The 11757-nt window shown below is 53.3% G+C and overlaps 1 protein-coding gene across 2 annotated transcripts in view; it reads right to left on the bottom strand.

Annotated features, from left to right (window-relative positions):
• The window catches only part of RNF40 (ring finger protein 40), a 12226-nt gene extending 533 nt beyond the window's left edge, over nt 1-11693 (bottom strand). Inside the window, exons 1-20 of one of the 2 annotated variants that reach the window (XM_023744804.1) lie at nt 11557-11693; nt 11250-11449; nt 10740-10907; nt 10469-10610; nt 9457-9681; nt 8819-8940; nt 8549-8695; nt 8372-8446; nt 7499-7618; nt 7232-7411; nt 6907-7042; nt 5945-6066; nt 5429-5856; nt 5228-5345; nt 4958-5107; nt 4552-4764; nt 4348-4473; nt 3090-3230; nt 2890-2991; nt 332-786 (exon numbers count right to left, since the gene is read on the bottom strand). In XM_023744804.1, the coding sequence (XP_023600572.1) occupies nt 610-786; nt 2890-2991; nt 3090-3230; nt 4348-4473; nt 4552-4764; nt 4958-5107; nt 5228-5345; nt 5429-5856; nt 5945-6066; nt 6907-7042; nt 7232-7411; nt 7499-7618; nt 8372-8446; nt 8549-8695; nt 8819-8940; nt 9457-9681; nt 10469-10610; nt 10740-10907; nt 11250-11378 (3021 nt within the window). In that variant the 5' untranslated portion in view covers nt 11379-11449; nt 11557-11693 and the 3' untranslated portion in view covers nt 332-609. The remainder of the gene's footprint in view (nt 1-331; nt 787-2889; nt 2992-3089; nt 3231-4347; nt 4474-4551; nt 4765-4957; nt 5108-5227; nt 5346-5428; nt 5857-5944; nt 6067-6906; nt 7043-7231; nt 7412-7498; nt 7619-8371; nt 8447-8548; nt 8696-8818; nt 8941-9456; nt 9682-10468; nt 10611-10739; nt 10908-11249; nt 11450-11556) is intronic. The other variant, XM_023744805.1, reaches the window with a different exon arrangement.
• Between the last annotated feature and the right edge of the window lie 64 nt (nt 11694-11757).

Here is an 11757-nt window from a genome sequence, read left to right as displayed (position 1 = left end):
CACTATTATATTTTTCACACATTTGTCTCAGTCAATCTACTGGTATGTATACTAGTCAAGAATTCTTTCTTCCAGTGTTCCATGTAGCTAATTTGCGAGTCATTTATATCAACAACTTCCTAAATCCATTTTAGTATTTGTGTTCGCGCACCACGATTTTCGAATATGGGGTTGTTGGTCCACCCCCCCCCTACCCTTATCCCCACCCCCACCCCCACCCCCACGCACAAGAGCCGGACCAAAGAGCCCAGGGAACTCCACAGGAGAAGCCCTGCCTGGGCCTGGAAGGCAGGGAGCAAGGGGCTGGAACCCAGCCCACCCTGGTCCTCACTTGTGGGTGTGTAAGCAGGTAGTGAGTGAGTCTCCTCTTCCATGGGGATCACAGCCTTGGGATTTCCCCCTTAGGGCTGGGATGGACCTGGGTGCTCACAGCAGATCTTTCCTGCATGGTGGGTGCCTCAGCTCTGACTGGAGAAAAGGTGGAACCGAGCTTGGCTGACCCCACTCCCACTAGCATGCACTGGAGACCCCAAACCGACTGGATGGGCAGGGGCTGGAGGCACAGCCCCCAGGGTCCACGGGTGTTCCAAAGTCCCCTGAGTTACGGGTTCAGCTGATGTAGACTCGGTGGAAGTCATGGGCACCAAAGGCTGCGTTGCACTTGGGACACTTCCTCTGGCGGGCCTCATAGCGGCCCCGCACGCACTCGAAGCAGAAAACGTGGAAGCACTTGGTAAGCACTGCGTCCTTCTTGCGCGTGTTACAGCAGGGGCAGGTCAACCGCGCCTGGGGCAGGCAAAGGTAGCCGATCAGCTCAGGAACAGTCCTGACGGTGCCCAGAACCCCAGCCGACAGCAGGAGGTGGTTCTGGCTGTGCTATCACATATACAGCCAACTGCATCCAACTCTCCCATAGCCCTGGGAGGTGTGCATGAGCACTCTACACGAGGGAACCAAGACTCAGAAGAAGCTGGTCTCAAAGCTACACAGTCGCAGTCTGAATTCTAACCTGGCAGTTATGGCCAGTGGTCACATGTTCCCTCTCAAGGCCAACAGCCCACAGGCTCAGCCTGGGCTTCTCTGCCCTTGGGCTTCATCTCTTTCCTCTCTGTTCTTCTCTAGAAAAACCCCAATCCTGGCTTAAGCCAAATGTCTACTTCACCTGCACCTCTAGTCACGGGGGGCATGGCAGAGCCACTAGAAATATGCAGTCTCCACCCTCAACTGGGTCCAGAGATCCTGCTGTGGGTCCCTGGAAGTTTCACAGATCTCTGCTCCTATCCTGATACCTGCCACCAGGTCTGTCCTCCGACTCCAGACAGGAATTCCGTCAACTCAGCATTCACAAACATTCCTCCTCTGCTCGGCTTGAAATCCCAGCCAGCCACCACCACACCTTCTAGCCCTCAGACCCTACACAGCATTTGACAGCTCAAAGTCTGTCTCCTCTTGAGAAATCCTTCCCTTACCCACCATAGCTGCCTGCAGCTGCCTCTCACCTTTAAAGGTCAAACTGTTTCAAAGGTTTGCGACCCACCTTCCACCCTCTCTTCATTCCAGTTAGCGAGTGTGCAGGTCATCTGTCAGCTGACCTCACCTCCACCTCCACCCGTCCCAGAACCATTCCCATCAAAACTGCCACATCCAAGGGCATCTCTCATCACTCCCTTCATTTGCCCTCTTGGCCGCTCTGGTTCAGCTCACCCCCTCCTCCTTGAAGTGCTTCCCCCATCAACTCCCTCTATGATCATCACTCTCCTTCACCCCAATCCACAGGCTTCTCTCTCCAGCCCATCTTTAAAGCTTTGAGGTTCCTAAGGAGAATGACCCCTGTCCCTTCTTATGCCAGACCCTCACTTCTATTTCTGCCTCAGCTGATAAGCCCCAAACCTCTGTTCTCCAGACCTGCCCTTTTGCTTTGAGCGCCTTCCCAGATGTCCCGCAGGCACCTTGTGTTCAACATCTCTGAACACTGTCCACCAACCCCTACTCCTATTCAGTCTTCCTAATCCCACTAAATGCCACTCTTCATTCAGTTTCTCACATCAGGTACCCAGGAGTTCAGTATTTTTGTCTCCCTCCAATCACTGAATCCAAGCAATTCTGCCTCTTAAGTATCTCCTGAGCCCCTCTACTTATTTCTCAGTATCAGGTTTTGCCTCAACGATTACAATAGCTTAACAAACCCCCCTGCCTCTAGTCTTTACCTACTTTAACCCAAATCTGACAGCAAATCAGACCACAACGCTCTGGTTTAAAACCCTTGCGTGTCTCCATGTGGCCAACCTGGTTTACTGCACGTTTGATCCTGTGTCAAATATTTCAGGTCGACACTGCCCAGTGTTCTCGGGCTGGCTGGTCACTACAAAACCCACATTCTGTCCTCCAAGTACAAGGTCTGGCTCTGTCCTCCAGCACCCCTCTCTCAATTAGGGGCCTCACCTCTGCCTTCCCTTTTGCCAGAATCCTCTTGTCCCCATTCCTCACAGCCAACTCGGACTCATCCTTCATGTTTCTTTAGGATGACATTCCTTCCAGGAAGCCTGCTGACCCCCAGGGCGGTTTAAGAGCCTCCCTTCCCCCGGGGTTCCCACACTGCTGATCACTCGGAGGGGAGAATTACTTGGCTGCCTCCTCCAACACACTGTCAATTTCAAGAGCTCTGAGACTAGGTCTAGTTCCAAGCCCTCCCACCCCTGGCCAGGCACTGCCTGACCTGCAGTATGTGTACAATTCTTGGTCAGTTGTCTGTTCTCCGTAACCAGTTCTGCCCACTTTTTGCTATCCTACCTTATTTCTGGGGTCCCCAGACTCCCCACTAGTGCTCCAACCAGCCCCTCATTTAAGATTCCTAGGTTGATGGGGCACAACTGAGCCCCACAGCCCCACCTTGTACTCCTTGATCTCCTCCTGGAGGATTTCATCCGCATCTGCATAAACCTCCACCTTCCTCTGCTTCTCCAGCTTGCGCCGCAGTCGTGAGATGTCCTCCTGAAGCAGGACAGGGGCTAGGCTGAGTACAAGGGTCTGCATCCTGACCCCCGCCACCCCAGGCCACCCCAGTGACCTTGTCCCCACCATGCGCACACCTGAGCCCTCTTGAGGTTGAAGCTCTCTTTCTCTCGAGCGGCCCGGCTCTCTGCCAAGCAAGGCTGAATCTCTCGCAGCCGCGTCTGCACATGCTCCAGCTGTACCTTCAGGTCCTCAGCCAGCTGGGCTGCTTCCACAGCCTGAGGGAGGGAGACAGGAGGGCACCATTCTTCTGAGCCTAGGGAGTGAGGCACCATGGTCCACAGACACTTGTGTCAAACATTCCAGTGATTCTTGCTCCTGGATTAAGTCCAATTTTCTTCACTGGAGCTGGTCCCTCCTGACCTCTGGACTCAAGAATGAGGTATTCTTCCTCATTCCGGACACTTTCCTCAGCTGCATAACACTCTCTCCTGACTCCAAGCTTTCACAGGGCTGTCCCTCTGCTACAACTCCAATACATACGTCTCTCCTGCAACTCCCTCAACTTAAATGTCACTTCATATTTTTTTATACAGCCACCTTAGTTATCCCTCACAAGACTTGCTATGATCTGTGATAACATTATTCTATCTCTGGGATCACTGGCTGGCTATCTGTCCCCAAAGACTGGAATTTCCCTCTTCTAATAGGACCCTCCTGTTCCCATGGTCTCCCCAGCACTCAGCACGGGGTCGGGTACATACAGCAAGGGCATGTTCACTGCCTAAATGAGGGGTGGGGAACGTTTTCACCAAGGCCATTTGGAAATTTATAACATCATTCGCTTAATATCATTCACTTACTATAAATTTTGTTGCTATGAAAAAAGCTCTTAGATTTATTGAATTTTGAGTCCCGCCTGCAATTGCCTCGGCAGGGCCGGACCAAATAATTTCGCAGGCCTTATACTGATTTTCCCCACCTCCGGCCTAAATGAATGAATGAAACAGGAGGAGAAAAAAGCCCAGTGGAGAAAGAAACTGAAAATCTATCTTAAGCCTTTACCACGAACTAGATATTTCTTAGTTTTAATACAACTATGTGACAGGAACCACCATCCCTGTTTTACAGGTCAGGATGTGGGTCCTAGAGCCAAGGAGACCCACCGAACCCAAGTTCTACTCTTTCTTGAGCAAGTCAGCTGACCTCCTGCACCTTAGTTTCCTCACGGATAACAAGAAAAACCATCATAGGATCATTATGAGACTGAAATCTGACCAAGTGTGGGAAGTCCTCAGCACAGGGTCTGGAACATAGTAAGAGTTTGAGACGTGAGCCTGACTTCTTCAGCTGTGAGCCAGCATCTTATGTTGCCTCCCCCGGGCCCGGCCTCACCTTCCTCTTATTGAGCTCCAGGGCCTGGCTGCGCAGCGTCAGCTCCTTCTCCACACCTCCCAGGCTGCCCTGCAAGGCCCGCTCTTTTTCCTCCAGCTTCTGCACGGTCAGCAGCTGGGCATCCACCTGAGGACGGGGTAGAGATTCAGTGCTGGGAAGCCCCTGCCTCTCCAGCTCCACCCTACAAGCCCAGGGTGACCATACCTGCGACTTGAGGCCAAGAACCTGCTCACCCAGCTCATCCTTCTCCTCCCGCAGCAGCTTGTGAATCTGGTTGGCCTTGATCCGCTCTGACATCAGCTTGAAGTTGGCATCGTCCTTTTCCCGCAGCTGCTGTAGCAGCCGCCCATTTTGCTCCTGCATGTCCTCAAAAGCCTGCCCTGTCACATCCATCTCCGACAGCAGAGCCTCCTCCTCCTGTGTGGGCAAGGACCGATGGAGTGTGGTAGATGGCAGGAGGACCATAGGGAAACCCCAGGAACACACGACTGAGCAAAGAACCGAGTGGAACCAGGCCATCTGCTAGAAGCACCCAAGACCGGGGGGTTGGAGGGAGCGGGTAAAGGGATTCCTAACATTTAGAAGCAAGAGAACCACAAGAGGCTCACACCTGCTTGGTGGCACCCAACTTGCGCTGCAGGTGTTCTATCTGCTCCTCTGCCTGCCGAATGCGCCTCAGGGCATCTTCATCTGCAATCTTCTTGCTCTCCCGTCGATCCCTCTCCTCCAATTCCCGGATACGACTCCGGAGCTCATCGACCTACAGCCGCCAGAAGGAGGGAGCTCTCGTCATGGCTTCCTGCTGATCTAGGGCTCTGCTTTGGTCAGAACCCTATGGGGTAGCCTCTCTATATGCCCCACAAGCCCTTCCTGACCTCACCTCGGCCTTGGCCTTGCGTTCAGCTGCCATGAGCTGCACCTTATCCCGCTGCTCCTTGGGCGCTGATTTGTACATATCCAGCAGCAGCTTCATTTCCTTCTGGCTTTCCTGGGCCTTCCTGGGGGAGGCACAGGAGGACTTGGTTAGTAGGGCTGGAGGCCACTTGGCAGGGGTGGGAAGAAGACAGGAATAGGGCCTCACTTGAGCTCTGCTCGGAGACCTTTAAGGAGTTCTGACTCCTTCCTCTTGGCCTCCTCCACCTTGGCCTTCTCCCGATCAGCTCTTGAAAGTGCTGAGGCTATAGACTGGGATCCCAGGCCAGGCCCTTCCCGCTCCCGAAGCTCCCGTTTGGGCCTGGCCTCAGGTTCTCGGCCCCGGGAAGAGGGGCCCTGGGACCCGGGGGTTAAGGCCTGGGCATCTTCCTCAGAGGGGACCAGTTCCTCCTTCTTTGCTGAGGAGGTAGCCATGGCGGCAACAGGCACTGACGCTATCTCCTTTCTGGTCTCATGGGCTCCAACAGGGCCTGGCCCGCCCTCTTCTTTCCCTACAGCTGGGGCACTGAGGCCAGAGTCCTCTGAGTGGCCCAGGTTGGGGACAGAGTGCGTAGAGCCACTGGCCTGGGCCCGGAGCTGCAAAGAACAGGAGAGAACAGGGCTGCAGTGAGATGGTACTCACTGGGGTCTAGCCAAGGCTTCTCCCAGGCAGCACTCTCCTCACCTTGCCAATCTCAGCCTGCACTTCCCGCAGCTTCCGCTTGTATCGCTGGGCATCCCCCTTTAGCTGGTGGTTGTGGTTTTGAAGACTGCTGATCAGATGGCGCATCTCACGGTTGATGGGCCCTAGGGGAGGGTCAGGGACTGACGTCAGACTGGCCCCTGGATGAGGGCCCAACTCTTTAGTGGGGGAAGAGGAGGAGCCAGAGCCATCACTCCCATTATAAAGAGGAAAACTGAAGCCTTATACAGTGTGACCTCATCAAAGTAATGCAGACTTTACTCTGAAGAAAATTCACCCAAAAGTAACTTCCCACTGTCTTTGTGTTATTTCTGCTCATGTACATTTTTAAATACTTCCAAATTTCCTTCAAAAGAACACATAACAGTAAATTCACAAAAGTGAGTTAATCTACTTCTGGATTTTTAAACAAACGTCACCTTCTCAGTAATACATTTCTCAGGCCTCCCCATCCAAAACTGCAACACCCTTTCTCCTAATACTTCCTGTCTTCAATCCATGCTTTATTTTTCTTGGCATATTTGTCATTATCTAAAATACATATTCCATATTTTCTTCTCTATTCCTGCCTTCCCCCATTATAACAGTGCTCCAGTGTTTTGTTCACTGGTATAATCCCAAAGCCTAGAACAGAGCCTGGCCATAGGTGGTATTAAATAACTCTTTCCAAAATAAATGAGTTATCTGAGAGAGACACCTGAAGGCCAGAGAGCCACAGGTGGGGCTGGCAGCTCATGTTCTAAGCCTGCTCCATCAACCACCTCAGCTGGTTGTTAAGTCTTACTGTGCCTTTGAGCCAGGTGGTGTGGTACCTGTTTTCCACAGGGAGATGAGGCTCTGTGACAGGAAGGGTTAAACCTCTTGCATCTGGATGAGCAGCAGCCCCTCACTAGGGCCCAGGAATCCCAGATAAGGCCCACCTCCACCCCGTCCTCACCACATACCCGCCTGCTCGTTGGCCGCCAGGTTCTGTTCAAACTCGATGCGCAGCATCTCGTACTCCTTGCGTACCTGGGCCAGTGTGTCCTCCAGCTGGATAACCTCTGTGCGCAGCTTCTTCTGCAGCCCCAACTCATCGCTCTGTGGGTTGAGGCATTAAGGACCCACACAGTCCCTCTGCTCCCTGGCAAGCCCCCTGCCTCAGGCCTCAGTGGCTTAAGAATTTATTCCCAAGGGACCCCTGGCAGGCATACAGGGACTCAGACCAGGAAAGCCTTAACCCTCAGGGTCTGGCACTTACCACAGCCCCCACCCGTTCTAGGGCCATACCTCCATGTGTTCAATGTGTCTCAGGTGGGAGTTCTTGGTGGCCAGCAGCAGCCCCCGGGCCTCATCCAGCTGGGTCTTCACTTGCAGAGACTCATTGTAAAGCAGTGAGAACTGGGCCTGCAGCATTCGGTATTCCCCCGTCTCCCGAACCACCTCTTCAGGAAGACTACGTAGGGCCACCTAAAGGTAGGGATGCCCAAAAGTGATCAGTGAAAGGATTCAGCCCCCACCTTGCAGTCTTAGGCCCTCCCGGCCCCAAATGCCCACCTTGAGGCGCTCATTGGTCCGCACAGCCCCCTGAAGTTCGGCCTGTAGCTTCTCCAGCTCTGTCATGCGGTTATTGGCCAATTCCTGGTTTTCCTCTAACTCCGCATTCAGCATCTCAAACTGTGGGATGGGAAAGGCTGCGGCAGTCAGGGCCAGGCCAGGAGGCATGCTTCCTTCACACAAGCCCCACTCACGCTCTCCTATGTGCAGCAATGATGTACTCTGAAGCCCCTGGGACAAGCCAGACCTAAGCACTTTCCTAAGAGCTCCCAGGCAAGTGGAAGTAAACTCAATACTGCATGGTGAATGCTGGGAACCAAGGCCTGTAACTGACAAGGCGTGAGAGAAGGCTTCCTGGAAGCCCTGAAGAGTAAGCTGAAGGAACGGGAATAGGGCATGGTGATCCCCCACAGCACCAAGAAAATGTGCAACGGCCAAGAGGTGAGAGCATAGGTAGGACAAGGAATGACAGTGATTGAATGCACTGTCTCAGCAAGGCTCTTCTTCAGCCACCCAACTAAGAATTCCAATCGCCCCCAACACTTCCATTTATCTACTGTCTACACTTTCTCCTTGTGGTGCTTATAACCACCTGATGTACTATTTTCCTTACTTCTTGTCAGTTCTCCCGACTAGAACTTAAGCTCCATGAAAGCTTTGGTTTTTGTCTATCTTGTTCTCCAATATGCTTGCTCCCAGCACAGTGCCTAGCACTTAGTGTTTAGCAATGACCTACTGAACATATTTGTGCATGAATACAACAAAGAGCAGCATGAGTGACAGGGAAGGACCTCAGACACCATAATTCTGTGGGGAATGTCAAGGGCAGAGAAAAGATTATGGGAGGGACTGGGAAGAATGATACCTGCTCACCTTCTGCATGCTGAGTGTGATCTGGCCCCCCTGGAAGCCTGAGGAACTCCCAGACACATAGTAGCCAGAGTTGAGCTGTGGAGAGGAGAGAAAGAAAGACAGACAGATGAGTGTGAGGAGAGAACCTAGGGCCCTAGGTACCCAGCCCCTACATCTGACACAGCACCCTAGCCCCACCTGCTCCAAGGCCTCCGCCAGGTGCTTATTGAGCTTTTGCTCACGCTTGCGCAGCTTCTCAATGTCCCACTGCAGGTCCTCTACTGTCGTCTCCATTTCTAGCACTTTGGTCTCTGCTGAAGTCACTTTATCCTGGAGCTCAGAGTACTGAGAACAACGAAAAGGGCAGATGCTTAAATGAGGAGACTTGGTTCCCTAAGATCCTTGGGTGTCCACCCAACCTAGACCCTGCCCTGGGTCTAATCCCACCCCCAAAAATGCAACGCCCACCTCCAATGAGATACGGTGGTGCTTCTCCTGTAGCTGGGTGGCCAAGTCCTGAAGTCGCCGGTTCTCACGGCCCAGCTCCCGGGTGCGTGCCCGAGCCGCCTCACCAGGGTGCTCACTATCCCCTGGGAAGTCAGGGCTCGGGTCAGAGTCAAGTCCAGGGCAATGGGGAAAAGTGCTAACTCATTCTGGGGTCTGCTCTGTGCCCAGTGTGATCCACCATGACAAAGCTAGGAGTCTTTACCCCTACCGCACAGAGGAGGAAAGCAGCTCAGAGAGGAGAGCCATCTGCCCGGAATGCCAAGGCTAGAGTGACAGAACTAAGGCTTGGGGAAGCCCGTCTGCCTACAAAGCCGGGGCACTTGCTGCTCTGTCTTGTGCAAAGTGCTCCAAAAAAGATATCCCGCCAAAAGGGGTTAGCCCCACTAGAATCAACAGCTCCTCTTCTCGATCTCTTTAGAGTTCAACTCCAGAAATCAAAGTTGGAGCCCCCATCTACAACCTAACCCTTCCCCGAGAACATGACTGATTTATTCCTTGGGAAAATCTGGCTGCCTCTGGGCCAGAGGCATTGAGAAAGGGATAGAATAAAGATGCAAATTGGTATGGTGATCTCTGGGACGGGGGCACAAAGCACTAACCTCCGCTGTATACTCGCTGGCAGAGTTCCTCCACCTGGCGCTGCAGGCGGTCTGAGGCCTCCACGACACGGGACACGGCTGCCTTGGAGAACTCCATTTGGCCCTGTAGCTGCAGCTCCACCTCCTCATTGCTGCTGGCACCCAGTGCCACCACAAAAGCCAAGGCTGGCTCACTGAGTGGGGGCCGCAGCTGCATGGGCAGGGTCTCTAGGAGGGATGGAGACACTAATGAGGATAATAGCAGCAGTTACAACTCTGAACCAAGTTCCAGACTGAGCCATTCAACACTCTTTGGCTCACTGAATCAACACAACGACACCTATAGTGCATTGTTATCCCCATCTTGAAATCAAAACAACAGATTCAAGAGGTAATTCCCCCAAGGCCACAATGCTCCCAATTATTTCTGCAGGGAAGCCTTCTCAAACTAAATTAGAACCCACACCAGGCCCTGGCTGGGTCACTCAGTTGGTCAGAGCATCAGGTTGTGGGTTTGATCCCTGGTCAGAGCACATACAAGAATCAACCAACGAATGCATAAAAAAGTGGAACCACAAATCTATGATGTTCTCTCTCTCCCTAAAATCAATAAATAAAATAAAATAGAACCACACACAAGTGCACACACACTAATTCCCGTTCAGGGGCCCCGATACTTTTAACTTATGATTTACAATCACTTCCTCTCTGATGGCAGAGGTAGTATTTCTTTTTGCTTATCTATGTCTCCTGCAAGTCTAGATCAGTGCCAGATACACAGTCAACACTCCATATTAACACTTTTAACTAAACGAATCTCAAAACATAAATTGCACTATGAACCAAGTCACTCAGATTCCAAAGCCTGTATTTTGACCCATTGTATTAGCTGCCCAAACATGAAATCAATTTTATGTGCCTGTGTGGGAGGGGAGGTAGGGACTCCAGGAGCCTAATATCCAAAGTCCCTTCCTCTCCAGGATCTTTCCCAGAATGTAATTAAGCTCCCCAGGTCCTCGGGCTCTGGCCCTACCCCTCAGTTCTGACGTCCCTGGCTCTGTGAGAGGGGTCTCATCACGGGTCGGCCCCTCCTGGGTTCCAGGCGCCTCTGTCCCTGAAGACAGCTCCCCCTGGTTCTCATGGTGTCGAAGAAGGGTTTCCACAGTTTCATCCAGCTGAAGGGAGAAAGCACCAAAAATGTTATGAATTCCTCAGGTGCTTCCCTGATAACACTGCTTCCCAGCAGGAGTCTGAGAATGGGCAAGTGGATCGAGGCCAGTCCTGGAAGGCAGAGGGGCATCCACCTGGGCCCAGTAGCGATTGACGATGAGGAGCGTGGCGTCGTCGGTGGCCTGCCGCTTTTCCAGCTTCTCGATGCGCTCCCGGAGCTCATCCTCACAAGCCTGTCGCTGCTCCAACCGCTCCGCTAGCTTCTTATTCTTGAACTGCAAAACCTTCAGGTCCATCTCCTCCTGCCAAGGAAAGCGGGGCCCAAGACATCAATCAGAGAGACAGACAGAGGACAGCAACGCAATGGGTGGAAGGAGGAGCCCCACGCTAACTAACAGGATTTACAGGGGCGCGGACACCCACAGGGCGCCTTGGTGGAGGAGGGGCCGCTTCTGTCTCCTCCGAACCCTTCTGCAGCCTGTTTTCCTATCTGGAAAGGGAGAGCAGACGTCTTGCTCTCGGTTTCCCTCAACAGAGTGTTCTGTAAAGTGGATCCTGCTAAATGTGGGGAGCTAGGAATAAGGTTCCGGGCGATTTGGGCGGAGAACAGAGTTGGGAGCACAGAGTTGAGGGCGGGAACGAACCGTAGAAGAGATGCCCCCCAGACGAATGGGTTCTATAAGCGTGGTCGTGGTCTTCTCCTCGCGGCTCAACTTCTCTGGGGGCCCCGAGCCCCCGTCGCCGGCGGCGCGTTTGTTGCCGGGCCCAGACATGGCTGCGGCGGCAGGAGCGGTGCAGGGTCTCCCCAGGAACGTCAGGCGGGAGGCGGCGGCACCTCCGTCACCTGCAGAAGACGGAGAGCATAGATATGGAAGCGACCGGAGCTCCGCTGCCCAACCCTGCCCGGCACATACCTGCTGCATCCCGCCCCCACCGCCCTGGGCCCCTCACCTGCAGCAGGATCAGCCGAGCGCCGCCATCTTGGATTCACCAGACGTCACCCGGCCTCCCCAGCACAGAGCGCAGGCGCCAGAGGCAATGCCGGATATGGTGGAACTGCATTTCCTGTTTCTATTGGTCGCGCTTTGTCCCTCCTCTCCGGTTTCTTCCCGAACTTCTCCTCTTTCTCGCAGTGATTGGCCAGTAGGCGGT

The sequence above is a fragment of the Myotis lucifugus genome, unplaced genomic scaffold, assembly GCF_000147115.1.
Source record: "Myotis lucifugus unplaced genomic scaffold, Myoluc2.0 scaffold_486, whole genome shotgun sequence".
NCBI classification, from domain to species: Eukaryota; Metazoa; Chordata; class Mammalia; order Chiroptera; family Vespertilionidae; genus Myotis; species Myotis lucifugus.
Note: the sequence above shows the minus strand (reverse complement) of the source record. Positions and strands in the feature narration are given on the sequence as shown.